The sequence below is a fragment of the Balaenoptera acutorostrata genome, chromosome 11, assembly GCF_949987535.1.
Source record: "Balaenoptera acutorostrata chromosome 11, mBalAcu1.1, whole genome shotgun sequence".
NCBI classification, from domain to species: Eukaryota; Metazoa; Chordata; class Mammalia; order Artiodactyla; family Balaenopteridae; genus Balaenoptera; species Balaenoptera acutorostrata.
The window spans coordinates 99343860-99360102 of record NC_080074.1 but is presented as its reverse complement, the minus strand read 5'-3'; the positions used below and the strand labels follow the sequence as shown (position 1 = coordinate 99360102).

Below are 16243 nucleotides of genomic sequence, written 5' to 3'. Positions count from 1 at the left end.
ATCCCCCTCCACCGGGCAGGTCACATTCTCAATTCTCATCCACATTGAACCTGGCATCCTTCAAATAATAATTTTCTAAGAAACGAATGATAACTTTTAACAAAATTATTTTCTCCATTTATGTGGAAAAATAAGAGATTAAATACAGTGGAAAAAGGATGGAATGTCTTTCTGTCACATTCTGCTTCTCTTTTAGGGTGCATACGCTAACCCCTGAATTCTCTGGAGATGAAACTCCCTGCTCTGTCTATATTGATGAATTTTTTAGATATAAGACTGTATAGTTAGGCTCAGGAGGTTGGATGAATAAAGACAGTTCTTTATGCTCCCAATGAACAAATGTTTGTATATTAAGAGGTGGATAGAGGAAGCATGAAATGTGTCAGCCTTAAAAGAAGCCAGTCAAAGTGGACCTAGAAATGGAGAGCTTTGCAAGGAGAGGTGATTGGTTTCTGAATAGTGTTTCTGGGAACAACTTGAAAGGACTCTTAGAACTTCCAGAAGAATGGTGGATTTTTAAATTCGTTCTGCTGTGGCCATTGTGTGTAGGGTCCTGGTGCCCCACTATTGCTTTAGGGATGTAGAGTTGTTACTGGAAATAGGAGCCTGTGATAAAAATATGGGATGGGGGTGGGGCAGAATTGGCATTTTCTTTTCAGCCCTCTTTGACTCTCATTTTTTCTTATTTCTCACCATCCTTGAATACTAATCACATTCTTCTCATTTCAACTTATTCTTATCTTCATTTCTTTTCTTCTTGTGTGTGTTTGCATCTTGTTCAAACATTTTTCTACCTGAAGGTAAAGTAAAAGGCTCTCGCTAACCACAGACCTGGGTGGAGGAGAAGCCCCCCTGGGAGTTCTGCTGCCTTGAGATCCACTTCACGATGCGCGTGGCAGGGGTCAGGTCCTCCGAGGTCAGGGCAGACTGGGCTGTGAGGTAAGCGAGGAGCACATAGGCTGTCATCTCCACTTCAGCAGAGGGAGCCCGGGGTTGGTACAAACGCTGCACTGGTGCCTTGGGTTTCTGAGGTCGTGTCCAGTGGACGGAATTATCTGGAGGTGAGAAAAAGATCTGCAAGTGACCACATGTTCATATTTAACTTCAGGTAAAAGTACAAGGGCCAGTGCTGAAGTGCGTGTTGCCTTCCAGTGATAATCTCTTAAATCTTATCTGGCGGCTTCCCGCCTACAGACAGCTGAATGAGGCTTGTTTCATCTGGGCTAAGGAGTCAGAAGCTGTGCCATCTAGGCTTTCAAATGGTTGCGGTGGTTGCGATGGTGGAAGAGAGAAATGGCAGAGCAAGTTCTCTGACTGGTTGTGGTAATTTCCGACGTCTGATGTTATCCAGACCCTATCTAGGGCTTGTTCAGCTTTCTATAAAGACTGTCCTCGGAGGTTTCTTATGAGGATCACAGATCACATGAGATAATGGAGTTTACACTCATTAGGTTAAAAAAAAAAATAGAGTAATCCTCAAAATAGCAAAGGCTGACAGGGTGTGAAATAACGGGAACGGATTTACACTGCTGTGGGAAGAAAACAGCTCTTTGGAGAGTAATCTGATGATATCCAGCAAAGGGGAAGATGTGTTTAGCCCGCTAATCAGCAGTTACTCTTTCTAAGTACAAGTTAGAGAAACTCACACACCCCCTCAAGGAGATGGGTATATGAGTATTCATTGCAGCATGGTTTGCAATAGAAGTAAATAAGAAACAAGAAAAGATCCACGAGGAGAGACTCTCTAAATAAATTATGGCCTTTTTAATATATTGTAATGTATCATGCAGCAGTAAAAATTAACATACCCATACAGGAGACGCCTATCAGCCTGCCTAATGTTGAACTTAAAAAACAAAAGGCAGACAGACAGACAAGGATCAAGCAGAAATACTCAGAAGGATGATACTTCTTATCTAAAGATGAAAAATGTAAACATTCTGAATATTATTTAGGGATACATATGCAGTAAAAAGATAAAGAAATCCATGGAATTGTAATGACAAATTCAGGATAACGATTACTTTTGCAGGTAGGAATGGTACGCAAGGGATTTTTCCAGCATTGGTAATATTTTGTTTCTTAAGCTGGAAGGGAAGTATTAAAGGTGTTTGCTTATTATTCTTTATGCCTTTTTGTATATATAAAGTACATTGCCTCTTATCTTTGGATGTGTGACTTGAGTAAGAAATCCTTGAGTCCATAATGACACAGACAAAAGAAGAGAGGGGAAAGGGGTCCTGAGAGGTAGTCATGGGGTATTTTTGATATGGAGTCCTTGATCCAGAGACTGTGGGATGGGAGAAAGATCCTGGGTGTGCTCTCACCTTCCTTTACGGCTTCCTCATCAAGTGACTTGAGTACTTCTCTCCTCTTTTCCTGGTTACCTGCCAGGGCAAAGGCATAGGCCAACAGTGCCTTGGTGTAGACGTGGCTGCCTCGGGATCCTTCCTTGGCTGACTTCCAGGCTGACTCCAGGCAGAACAGGGCATTGCGGACGACGGGGTGCTGGGAAGGCAGAGCGAGAAGGGAGCGAGCTCTGTGAATAGGGGGGCTAGTGCTCCCAGGTAAACACAGACCACAGCACAGAGGTCAAGAAGTTGTTGGAAAGCATTTGTCTTTCTAGCCTCATTCTTACGGATAGAGAGAATAGTATTTTTTTTAATCTGTTAGTCTCACATTCATAAGGCAGGAATATAGGCCATATCTTTAGAATTCATTCTGCATGTGTGGTGGTGGTGGTAGTGGGGTTGCTAGGGGAAAAATAGACTAGGGCCATCACTGGGGAAGTGTAAATCTTTCTTAATGGACTGACTAAATTCTCTACTGATCTGGGAAGCATTGACATTGCATAGAAGGAATGCCGACAACTGGTTTTTAGTGGGGTGTTGTTTCAGACATCAGGTCAGCAGTTTCATTGCATCTAGAAAGAGGCTTCAGCAAGGGCACCTACAGTGACAGGGAGAGGAATCTCCAGAAGGGCAATGGTGATATAGGCAGAGAGGGTCACTTCATCTTCCACTCCACCCTGTAAATATGAGAGAGAGACAGATTTGAATAATTTGAGGGACATTTATAGCGATACAAGCTTACCTCAGGAAGCCAGAAAAATCTGAAATAAACAACCTAACCTTATGCCTAAAGCAACTAGAGAAAGAAGAACAAACAAAACCCAAACTTAGTGGAAGGAAAGAAATCATAAAGATCAGAGAAGAAATAAATAAAATAGAAACTTAAAAAAAATAGAAAAGATCAGTGAAACTAAAAGCTGGTTCTTTGAAAAGATAAACAAAATTGATAAACCTTTAGCCAGACTCATCAAGAAAAAAAAGGGAGAGGGCTCAAATCAATAAAATCAGAAATGAAAAAAGAAGTTACAACTGACACCACAGAAATACAAAGGGTCATAAGAGACTACTACCAGCAACTATAGGCCAATAAAATGGACAATCTAGAAATGGACAAATTCTTAGAAAGGTATAATCTCCCAAGACTGAACCAGGAAGAAATAGAAAATATGAACAGATCAATTACCAGTACTGAAATGAATCAGTAATTTAAAAACTCCCAATAACTTTTGAGAATGCTCTTAATCAGCTCCTTGTATTCTGCTGTCATGGAATTTGTCCTTACCCATATACATCCCCAAGAAGCAAAGTATCACAATCACTCTGAGTTCCATCCCCTCTTTCTTGGTGCTATCCAGGTTTTATTTTCTTCTGATACCTTCCTTAAGGAATTCTTATGTTATCACTTCCTCTCCTCATCCTTGTAGACAGTGTAATGGACAAATCAACACTAGCTCCGAGAACACTTCACCTTAATGGCATTGTTGAGCAGTGACCCAGAACTCCTGAAACAGCCACTGTCCCTCTGCTTTTGGGCGAGCCAGGTGAGAGCTTCGGTAATATGTGCTTCATCAATGAAGATACAGGTTCGAGCCTGGGCAAAACTCTTCAGTACAAAGGCTGTGAGCCTGAAGGGGAGGAAGTGATGATCACATTTATGTTGTTACAATGGTTTTATAACCACGTCACAGCAACAGGCTTCATAGGACACTTCTCACACTGATGTGAGTCATCCAACAGGAATTCTTTACTTAGAGCTCCCATTGCCTTTACTTGATGAATCTGCTAGCTCTCGTACAGCTGACCCTTGAACGACATGGTTTGAACTGCATGGGTTCATCTGCACATGGATTTTTTTTTTTTTTTACTAAATATGTACTACAATACTACATGATCCCCAGTTGGTTGAATCCGTGGATGCACAACTGGGGATACCGAGGGCCGACTGTAAAATGATATGTGAATTTGCTACTGCTGAAGGTCAGCGCCCCTAACCCCCATGTGTTTCAAGGGTCAACTGTACTAATGTTACTTATTTTTAAATTTTATTTGAGTAAGGCTTTAAATCTTTTCTTTAGCGATTTTCTTCTGTAGATGGCAGAATCTTCTCATACACAGCTCTTACATGCAGTAACTTCTGACATTGCTTTGCCTCAGGGATTTTAAAACAGTGTTTCATATCACTGGGTCCATCTCATTTCTTTCCTCCTATTATTGAATTTATTAGTGATTAAGATGAATATGATCTAAAAACATAAACTGAAGTGAACATGGTTTATCTAGAAGTTATATGTTATGTTTGCTGGCTATCTCATTAAAAAAATCATGGTTATGGGGATGAATTCTGGGGACAAATCTAACATACGTGTATTCGAATCTCAGCTTTTTTGCTTGTTACCTTGCTAGTTTTGGTATATTTATCTAGTATAACCAACTATAGGTTTAATAATACATATCTGATAGGGTTCCTGGGAATATAATTTTGATAATATATGTAAAAGACCTGACACAAAAATAGGAGCTCAAAAAACTGTCTTTCCCTTACCAGGTATTACCCTCATTGTTGCCATGTTGCTCCCCAAAGGTGCTATAAGAGCCATCATAGTGCCTGTAGAGCAGCTGTCTCTGGTAACCTGGAATGGAAGGTTAATGAAGCAACATGACGGGTTGTACATTCTGTAGCCAGAGAAATAAACAAAATGCCTTGGCATCTTGTGATAGTTCCTAAATTTTGCTGCAATATGTTAGATGGTTCTGAGTCCTAAACATTTTATTGGAGGTTGGACACTGGATAGGTACCATGAAATCAACTGTCATAGTATTCTTATTATTGTAACTATCATAGTATGACAAATTTACATATCATAGAATTGATAAGTAACTCAAGCCTATTGGGGATTCCAACCTATTGTTAAAATTGCACTGTGAAATGTTCGCTCCCTTATTCAGTGACTCACCAGTGTTGAGGTAGCGAATGGCCTTGGACTTGATCTCTGCAGTCAGTTGTTGTGTTTTATTTAGATAATCCAGAACATAGATGTTAGGAGCAAAGAGGACCATATTCTGTTCTCCACAGCCATAGGGCATTTGGAGGAGATTTTGTGTATTTCGCATGGCAGAGCCTAATATGTCTCCTAGGAAATGGGAGAGATGGGAAGTCATAAAGCTTATAGATAATAATCTATCAGAATCATTAAGAAGAAATGAATAATTAGCTGAGGTAAAGAAATGAGGAATTTTAGGAAGGGTGTCTTCAAGGAACAGAAGTATGATTGGAAGCAATAAGTAAGTCCAAAGAAGAAAGAAGTTAAAAGTATAGCTGTTATTTTGAGAAAGTATTTATGGGAAAAAATATAGTAGACATTGTCTAATATAGTACAGTAGTCCCCTAGGGCTGGAGACTCACCCAAAACTGAGAAGGAGGCTCGGGCAGATTCTTCTACCACATTTGGTGGCAGCTTCAGAGATAATTTTTCAGACACCTCGGCACCTAGAGAAAGAAACAAATCAGCCACAATGAAGATGATTTCTGCTGTATATCTTCCTGAAGAGCTCCAAGACCCCGAAGCCAGAACTATGCCTTGTACCTAAACTTCTTCTGAAAAGTTGTCCCTCTTTTAATATTCCAGTTTTAAAAAATACCTTCAACATATATGAATGGGATTCTGAGATTTCTAGAACTTTTCCTTCCCCAACCTCCTTGTATGTGGAGTTGCATTCCAAAAGAAGGCTACAAACTGACAAGTACCTGTGATGTTGTGATTCTGTTGTAATCATCCTATGGCTAACACAAGATTGTTATCACAAGGTGATATATTTCATGTCCATCCCCAGCCTCCTTACACAACAGTTGTATGCAAAAAACCCGCTATGTATATATAAGCAAAGGAAAAATCTTCATAAAGTTCCTGAATTCTACCATAATGCTCGGTCTTTACTTCCATCAAATTTCACCAGATATGAAGACAGTATTTTTAATGGAAGCGCTAGACATGGGGCTAGGGGTGAAGATGAACAGTATTTGACTCAGTGAAAATAAATTAATTGCTGCTGATAAGCATACATTTGCTGGCATTTTAATATTGGTGAATTACATGAAGATGGAAAAAGAAAAATGTAGTATTTATCATTATACTGCATCCTGTCCTCATAAGATTAATAATAAAACTTTTGTCAAAGGGTACAACCTATCAGTTATGCAAGATGAATAAATTCAAGAGGTCTATTGTAAAGCATAGTGCCTACAGTTAACAATACTGTATTGTAAACCTAAACATTTGCTAATAGGATAGATCTTATATTACAAAAATATAATAATAAGAGAGTGGGAGGAAACTTTTGGAAGTGATGGATAGGCTTATGGTATAGATCGTGGTGACAGTTTCACAGATGTATACTTATCTCCACACTCACTAAGTTGTATACATTAATTATGTATGTATTATCAATTATATTAATTACCGATAGTTATGTAGTTAAATTTAATCATGTAGTTAAATACATAATATAATTATGTGTTAAATACATACATAGTTATATTAATTATGTATGTATTATTTGTATGTCAAAAACTTCTCTTACCTTCAAAAAAAGTTTTGTAAGAAAACAGATGACATATATGGATTTGGCAGTAAGGACTAAATTCACGTAAATGTAGAAATAAGGCTAAATAATAAGGCAATTATGTTTTTAGAATACATTTTATATAGTTTAAGTATTGACATGACAAAAAAGATAATAAACAGAAATTAGTAGGTACAGAAAGGTAAGGAACACATGATGTTGATTAGACATTGGTTTGATATGAGAACACATTGTGTTGATAAATTTCTTAGTGTACTAAATTTCTATAAATGCTTTTGTTTAGACTAGGAAATTCTCCACAAAGATAAAGCTGTATCTTTTACTGTAAGCTTCTTTAGTCCCTTCCCAATGACTGATAGGATACTAGGTATAGGATTGGCACCAAACAAATATTGACATGACAAATGGTAAAGGCTATGGCAACCTTTTCTTCTGGAAATAGCATAGTCTCATTATCCAGTGCGGTTAGCTATGCAAAACTCAGTGTTGAAGGGGCTTGAATTCAGCTACCCATGTGTGGTATTACTAAATATCCAAGGAAATATCCCCTTTGGCAGTATTCATTTTGAATCTACCCACTTTCTACCTATAACCAGATCATACACTGGTTAGAAGGACAATTTGATGTTTGCACAGGTGCTTAAGAAATAAAGACTCAGAATTCCTGGGATACGGATATTCAGCTGATCAAACTACTTGGCCTCTCTAAAAACCAGTTTCCTCACTTACCAAATGGGTTGATGGTTCTTCAGGTCTTGCTTACCTCATAGGGAAAGTGTAGGAATGGTATATATAAAATACTTTGAACTTCAAATATTATATTCTAGTCAATGTTATTTTAATTATGATGACTGAGTCTTACCTGATGGACAAAGCAGGGAGTTGAATGTTGCTTCCTTCTCTAGTCCTTCAGGCTTTAGGTGGAAAGAAAGAAAAGTTAGAAGTGAGAATAGACTGACTTTCAGGACATGTGTGTTAATAGGGGAACTACAGGTTTCTTGATGAAGAGAAGAGTTGGAACTGACTTTCAAATGTATTATAGAAGCAAATTCTATAAGTGTAAGTAATATGAAGGAGACAGGTTGATAGATGAGAAAGGGAGGAGAAAATTGCAAAGTAAAATCAAGAGAGAGAATCATATTGTGAAATATCCCATGACTCTCTCTCTCTCTCTCTCTCTCTCTCTCTATATATATATATATATATATTTCTTTTTTCATATATCTATTTTTTAGCCCTTCTTACCTAAAAGCTGGAACCCCAGCTGGATTCACCATTGTTTTTCTTGACTCACCGTGACTTATCAAATGGGCAGGCTTACTTACTTCCACCAACAGGGGCTTGATGACTGTGTCTTTCCTTCCATGTTCAGGGACCACAGCCACCTCGGTCCCACAGAGCTCTTGAGACTCCAGTGCCTCTGCACTCACTGTGAAATTCACATTCCCTGGAAAAAGGGGCCAGTAGAGATGAGCACCATCTCTCTCTTCCTCCATGCCTCCAAACCCCAAGGTATATAAATGTTTAATGCTTTGTGACCTTATTTTTTTGTTCTATAAAAACATAGGAGCAGGAATGGAAGCAGCATAGACTAGAGGCTAATGATACTGAGAATCCAAGGTGGAGCCGGAGGTGAGGGAAGGGGGTATATCCTTCTAGACATCCTAGAATGAAAGACAAAGAAAAAACTTCTACCATTTGGCGGGCGGTGGGGGCGTCTTTGCCTGGATATGAGGATCCCATAGACAGACACACAGAGTCTTTGAGTAGAGAACTGCCTCTAAGAGGCTGTCTCTCACCTAATGACTTTGGGGTTACTGCCCAGGACACGGTTTGCCGGCCATTCCCACAGATGCACTGAGTCTCTTGCTCCTTCTCTCCTGGGACAGCTAGGAATGCAGGAGAGGCTTCTAGGTGCACTCTGACCTGAAACCACACATGAGACAAGGAGACAAATAGACCAGAGGGAAAGGGGGCCAAAGGAAGAATGGCTTGAAATAAAGCACATTGAGGGATTGGGTAGATTTCAGGTTGCCTAATATTGAAGATAATATAAATGAAGACTGAGCATCTTATAAATGGATCTGACATCTAAACATTACTATTTGGGGATAATCTGCTCTTTCACGTGGTAGGAGCAGAGGAGAGGAAAAGTCATGATGGTATGTTTGTTGCCTGTAGAAGCTCTGCTCCTTTGGCTTAGGATCTTGACCATACCCTCAGCTCTCCCAGCAGAGTATACAAGATTTATAAACAGTTATGGTAAGATGCACATAAATAACTTTAAAAGTTAAGTTTAATACAGTTAATCATATAAGAAAAGTTAAATATATGGGAATGTAGAGGTTGAAACCTTGGAGAGATAAGACATGAGAATCAGCATACTGGTTTTTGTTGTTCATGTCAGAAATCTTCATGTTACACAAACTTCCTAACTTTAAAGGGTTATGATAAGGGTCAGAACCTTGTTTTAAGTTGTCATTTGGTATTTGGAGATATCAGCAACCATAGTCATATAACATATGAGTATCTCTGACAGTATTATCTCCTGGTGAGCCCATCTTATACACAGGAGTTTGTCAGTATTCCCAGGAATGCAGTTTTTAATTTACTTGACTGTTACCTTGTGTTCAAGTTAATAAAGAGAAGTCCTTACCCGGATGCATTTGGGAAGGTAGTTTAACACAGTGGCCTTGAGTGTGAAGGCTTCTCCGCGGATCACAGAGTAGGGCATCGTGAGATCCACAAAGAAGGGCTGGAAGGCCCGGAGAGAGGCAGTCGGAGAGAGACCAAGTCCAGTGTCACTGGACAGGCAGAGGGCCCCTGCCTTCCACTCAGTGATGGTGTCGGGGACTATTACTCCTACTTCAGCCACACCTGAGGAGCTGGCGAGGATGGCAATGTGCAGAACAAAAAGTAAGCAGTTAAATACAGGCATGCCTCATTTTCTTGCACTTTGCTTTATTGTGCTTTACAGATACTGTGTTTTTTTTTTAAACAAGTTAAAGGTTTGTGGCAACCCTGCGTCAAGCAAGCCTATTGGTGTCATTTTTCTAACAGCATTTGCTCGCCTTATCTCTCTGTGTCACATTTTGGTAATTCTCTCAATATTTCAAACTTTTAAATTATTATTATATTTGTTACAATGATCTGTGATCAGCAGTCTTTAACGTTACTATTGTAATTGCTTTGGGGCGCCATGAACTGCACCCATATAAGATGGCAAACTTAATAGATAAATGTTGTGTGTGTTCTGACTGCTCCACTGACCAGCCATTCCCCTGTCCCTCTTCCTCTTCTTGAGCTTTCCTAGTCCCTGAGACACAACAATACTGAAATTAGGCCACTTAACAACCCTACGATGGCCTCTAAGCATTCAAGTGAAAGGAAGAATTGCACACTTCTCACTAAATCAAAAGCTAGAAATTATTAAGCTTTGTGGTGAAGGCATGTTGAAAGCTGAGATAGGCTGGAAGGTAGGCCTCTTGCACCAAACAGTTAGCCAAGTTATGAATGCAAAGGAAAGTTCTTGAAGGAAATTAAAAGTGATACTTGAGTAAACACCTGAATGATAAGATAGCATAACAGCCTCATTGCCAATATGGAGAAAATTTGAGTGGTCTGGATAGAAGATCAAACCAGCCACAATATCCCCTGAAGCCAAAGCCTAATCCAGAGCAAGGCCATAACTCTCTTCAATTCTGTGCAGGGTGAGAGAGGTGAGGAAGCTGCAGAAGAAGAGTTTGAAGCTAGCAGAGAATGGTTCATAAGGCTTAAGGAAAGAAGCCATCTCTATAACATAAAAGCTCAAGGTGAAGTAGTAAGTGCTGATGTAGAAGCTGCAGCAAATTATCCAGAAGATAATTAGTGAAGGTGACTACACTAAATAACAGATGTTAAATGTAGATGAAACAGCCTTATATTGGAAGAAGATGCCATCTAGGACTTTCATAGCTGGAGAGGAGAAGTTAATGTCTGACTTCAAAGTTTCAAAGGACAGGCAGACTCTCTAGTTAGGGGCTAATGCAGCTGGTGACTTGAAGTTGAAGCCAGTGCTCATTTATCATTCCGAAAATCTTGGGGCCCTTCAGAATTATGCTAAATCTACTCTGCCTGTGCTCTGTAAATGGAACAACAAAGCTACAGGCTTTGTGACAGCACATCTGTTTACAACATGGTCTACTGAATATTTTAAGCCCATTGTTGAGACCTACTGCTTAGGAAAAAAGATTCCTTTCAAAATACTGCTGCTCATTGACAATGCACCTGGTCTCCCAAGAGCTCTGATGGAGATGCACCATGAGATTGATGTTGTCTTCATGCCTGCTAACACAATAGCCATTCTGAAGCCCATGGATCAAGAAGTAATTTTGACTTTCAAGTCTTATTCTTTAAGAAATACATTTTGTAAGGCTATAGCTGCCGTATATGGTCATTGCTCTGATGGATCTGGGCAAAGTCAATTGAAAACCTTCTGGAAAGGATTCACTGTTCTAGATGCCATTAAGAACATTCTTGATTCATAGGAAAAGGTCAGAATATTAACATTAACAGGAGTTTGAAAGAAGTGGATTCCAACCCTCATGGATGACTTTGAGGGGTTAAGACTTCAGTGGAGGAAGTAACCGCAGATGTGGTGGAAACAGCAAGAGAACCAGAATTAGAAATGGAGCCTGAAGATGTGACTGAATTGCTGCCATCTCCTGTTAAAACTTGAATGGATGAGGAGTTGCTTCTTATGGATGAGCAAAGAAAGTGGTTTCTTGAGATGGAAGCTACTCCTGTGGAAGATTGTTGAAATGACAACAAAGGATTTAGAATATTACAAAGACTTAGTTGCCAAAGCAGTGGCAGAGTTTGAGAGGATTGCCTCCAATTCTGAAAGAAGTTCTACTGTGGGTAAAATGCTATCAAACACCATTGCATGTTACAGAGAAATCGTTTGTGAAAGGAGGAGTCAATTGACGTGGCATACTTCATTGCTGTCTTGTTTTAAGGAACAGCCCCTTCCCAACCTTCAGCAGCCACCATCCTGATCCGTGAGCAGCCATCAGCATCAAGTCAAGACCTTCCACCAGCAAAAAAATTATGCCTTGCTGAAGGCTTAGATGAAGGTTAGCATTTTATAGCATTAAAGTATTTTTGATTAAAGTCTATACATTTTTAAAGACATAATGCTATTATACACTTAATAGACTACAGTATAGTGTAAACATAACTTTTATATGCCCTGGGAAACTAAAAAATTCATGTGACTCACTTTATTGTGATATTCGCTTTATTGGAGTATCTGGAACTGAACCTGTAATATCTCTGAGGTATGCCTGTAAATACTTTCTAGGAAGAGAACCCCTATATAAATGATTCTATTGTCATGACTTGAATGCACTTAGTAGAAATATCAATAATGGAGAGTATAATCAAGGCTTGAAATGGGAATGTGTAAGTCCCCTTTTTCCAACTCTGTTTTCAATTCTAGTCTATATCAGTCTCTCCTTAGACATGTAGTTGTAGTATAATCTATTATAGACAATAAAGTGATAAATATGTAGTTTTAGATTGTTATTAAATTTTTTTCTCTAAAATACTGTTCCACTGAGGGAAGGTTTATAATTTTAAATTCTACTACTACTGTGTAGAGCTGGCTTGACTGACCCTGTGCTTAACTCAGGACTGCCGAGCAATGAAGGATCTCTTATAGGTGTTAATCTGTGCAGTGCTTGGTTATATTTAGTCCTTATGCTCATTTTCTGGAAATCTTAGAATGACATTTGTGCAAAATTTCTGATACAATTAGATTAGTGAGACTTCATAACAGAAGTATTATACTAAACCTCTCCTGAACACAGCAATGTGTCCAAAAGATATACTTGGATATTGAAAAACTAGCTAAAAATGGAAAATTGTGAGGAATCTATATTGTTGCATCTTATATATGAAAGAAGTTACTTACTCTACTGCCGCCAAATCCCAGATCCATGTCTCAGGGAAGTACTTTCGCACAGTCTCTGTGGGAGGCTCTGAAATATGTATTATATGCATAAGTTCATGACCTCTTCCCATTTCAGCTACGACTGCGGAGGAGACAGAAACAATAAATATAAAGATAAGGCTTATGAGAGATTGTAGTAAGTGCTACAAAAGAAATAGGGTGATGAAATAGGTAGGAACCAGGAGAGGACACTTGGGTATTAAGGGAAAGCTTCTTGGAGGAGGTGGTATATTTAGATGAATTCTGAAGCATTACAGTAAGCTAGGAGTGAGCTGGGGGAAGAGAATCACAATCAGAGAACAGTGAGACCTAGAGGCAGAAAGAGTCTTGGATTGCCTGTGAAAGAGACCTAGAGGCAGAAGGAGTCTTGGATTGCCTGGGAAAGAGACCTAGAGGCAGAAAGGAGGCTCTGCAGCTCCTGCGCACTGTGCTAAGTGGTGAGTGCTGTGACTTGAGGTCAGGATTTGGTCTGCACCTCTGCGGGAGCAAAGAAAAATCGTACCCAGACATTTTGACGGTGGCTTTGAGAAACCGTTTGTAGGAGTGAGAGGATCAAGAATTTAAAAAGCTCTTTATTCCCAAATGTGTCAGAAGATAAGAGTTAGGATCTCTCACCCTATTTACCTTCTGTAAATATTTAACAACCGGCTCACTGGGACAAATCTTGTGCATCTATACACTTGTTCATACATAAATTTACTACAAATCTTATTGATAAAGGATTAAAGGATATAATTTATAAATACTAATAAAAATATACAATGATCTTTATTTAAATTCCGTGTAGCCATTTGATTCTCACTGGATGTTTACCTTGATTTTTGACAAACTCTTTTGTTTGTACCCAACCTATATTCAACCATGATTTGACAGTATCAGACCATAAATAAATAAATGATTGATTACTATATGATTCATCAAAGAAGTAGCCCATATCATTGACAGATGAGTGTGATTTCAATATGGATATTAGCTGATGTTTTGGGGAAGTTAAAGAGCTTCTTTTCTTGACTGGTGAGAATATAGTCCCAATTTGTGAACATTTCTGTTTCTGTTTACATTATCCTATGCCTGGAAACTTTCCCTTCCCTTTTAAAACTCACACATCTCCATTTACTAGAAGCAGATTCTATATGAATGACTTCTTGATTCGTCAATAAGAATCAATCCTTTCTTTTATTCTTCATATCTGTACCTGTCTTATAATGCTTTTTACAGCCTGCCTTGTGTTCTTTCCAGCTGCATATGTGGGACTGGACACAAACAGAATTTTTTGATTTGTATCACTATGTGACCTTGAGCAAGAACCTTAATATATCTAAACCACAAGTTCTTTTTTTTTTAATTGAAGTATAGTTGATTTACAATGTTGTTAATTTCTGCTGTACAGCAAAGTGACTCAGTTATACACATATATACATTCCTTTTTATATTCTTTTCCATTATGGTTTATCTCAGGAGATTGGATATAGTTTCCTGTGCTATACAGTAGGACCTTGTTGTTTATCCATTCTAAATGTAATAGTTTGTATCTACCAATCCCAGACTCCCACTCCATCCCTTCCCCACTCTTCCCTCCCCCTTGGCAACCACAAGTCTGTTCTCTATGTCTGGAATCACAAGTCCCTTTTAATTAATTTCATCACATTTTATCTCTTTTAAAGAATTAGTTTATTTGGTTCACTATATTAGGCAATTAATTTTTCTTAATTTCTTACCTGGAGAAGATAACAGTCTTTGAGATGACTGTATTTTATATTGTTGGGGCTGTGGACATATTTTGGGTTTATGAATGTTTGAGTTGGTGAATACCTTTAAGCCCATATCCTGTAAAGGAAATCACAACCTAATCAGTACACAAATATCATAAAATATGTATATACACATACTTGTTTTCATTGAATTTAACAAACAATCCAACTAGCTTAATATTAACCTTTTTTGTGTTTTTGGATTTGGAAGTTGTTTCTTTCAAACAGTGTCCCTGCCTCTTGTCACCCCAGCATTAACCTGTAACTGTTACTCTAACACCCGTCTTTACTGTGCACTGAGGAAGCTCAGTCAGAATCCAACTTTTGAGCCTCACCACTAGCATCCTTAAACACGGGAAGGCCGCGCCATAAGCCCTGGTGCTGAGTATGTGTGGTTTAAGCACATTTCAGAGTAGCTGAGGTCATTCTCTCCTGGAAAGACTTTTTTCTTTGGAATACAAAGGCTTGCATTGTTTCACTTGATGTGTAAATATTACAGTTTTTCAGCTGTCTAATGATTCTAATCAGGTAGAACCATGTGAAATTACTGATATTTGACCATTTAAAAAAAACTTTAATTGGAGTATGGTTGATTTACAATGTTGTGTTAGCCTCCACTGCACAACAAAATGAATCAGCCATACACGTACAGATATGCCCTCCCTAATATTAAACTTGTAATGTTCACATGAGTAGAAAGGAAATTGATATACTTATAGAGATAATTTCATTCTGTTTTTAAACCTTTTTCAACAGTAATTATTTTACATGTGTAATATTTATAAATGAATGAAATGAATGAAGAAAAAAAACTTGCTTAATAATCCCAAAAGTTCCAGTCCTGGCTCTGTTGTTATTAGTAGATCTGCTACTATTAGTGACCTTGGAGAAGTCACTTGACCTCTCTATGTCCCATTACCCTCAACTATAATATGGAAGCATTAAAATAAATATTTTTTTCCATGTATAATATTTTGTGAACCTTAAGAACTGACCATCAGCAATATAACGGACTTACCTTTAGGAAGCTATACATATCTTTTTCATTTGTATTTGATACTGGGGAATACATGATCCCATTGAGATAGATATTGTGGTGACTGATGCAGTCTTCATTGTCTTCCTTCTGTTGATTTAAACGCTCAGGGAAACCGCTGAGGTCCTTTACTGGTAGCAGGTTATAAACCTGTACAAATGCAAAGGGCAAAAGGAGAAACTTACTTGTGGCTTATTTTTCTTAAGTGCAAGGAGACAAGAAAAGAATAATCACTACCAGACTTTCTTTGAGTGGCTCTGTTGCCTAGATAATTTACAGAGAAGATGATTTTGAAAACGTTTAACAATTTTAGGGAAAAAAACAATTAAAACATTCCTATCTAAGTACTCAGGATCATAATCTTTTGTTACACAATTCAGAGGCAAACCCTAGACTCTATGCTGGAATGAAATACAACTTAATTAAGAGAAATTGAGGTTTGCCATATTTGAGACATTGTGCAATGCTTCAGGATGACAGAATTAGGTAATAGTTTCATCTCTATCTGGTGGTTAGCAACTGACTCAGTGTT

General features: G+C 38.4%; 2 protein-coding genes across 5 annotated transcripts in view; one reads left to right on the top strand and one right to left on the bottom strand.

The window, feature by feature from the left end:
* Positions 1 to 16243, top strand: part of KLRG1 (killer cell lectin like receptor G1) — a 185129-nt gene that overhangs the window by 82899 nt on the left and 85987 nt on the right. The gene's annotated exons all lie outside the window — the stretch shown is intronic.
* The window catches only part of A2M (alpha-2-macroglobulin), a 60241-nt gene that overhangs the window by 5166 nt on the left and 38832 nt on the right, over positions 1 to 16243 (bottom strand). For both annotated transcript variants that reach the window (XM_007196108.3, XM_007196107.3), the window contains exons 16-29: positions 15694 to 15861; positions 14643 to 14751; positions 12886 to 13006; positions 9589 to 9817; positions 8732 to 8858; positions 8258 to 8379; positions 7795 to 7846; positions 5755 to 5838; positions 5306 to 5482; positions 4894 to 4981; positions 3820 to 3976; positions 2954 to 3028; positions 2328 to 2508; positions 832 to 1055 (exon numbers count right to left, since the gene is read on the bottom strand). In XM_007196108.3, coding sequence (XP_007196170.1) covers positions 832 to 1055; positions 2328 to 2508; positions 2954 to 3028; positions 3820 to 3976; positions 4894 to 4981; positions 5306 to 5482; positions 5755 to 5838; positions 7795 to 7846; positions 8258 to 8379; positions 8732 to 8858; positions 9589 to 9817; positions 12886 to 13006; positions 14643 to 14751; positions 15694 to 15861 — 1914 coding nt within the window. The remainder of the gene's footprint in view (positions 1 to 831; positions 1056 to 2327; positions 2509 to 2953; positions 3029 to 3819; positions 3977 to 4893; positions 4982 to 5305; positions 5483 to 5754; positions 5839 to 7794; positions 7847 to 8257; positions 8380 to 8731; positions 8859 to 9588; positions 9818 to 12885; positions 13007 to 14642; positions 14752 to 15693; positions 15862 to 16243) is intronic.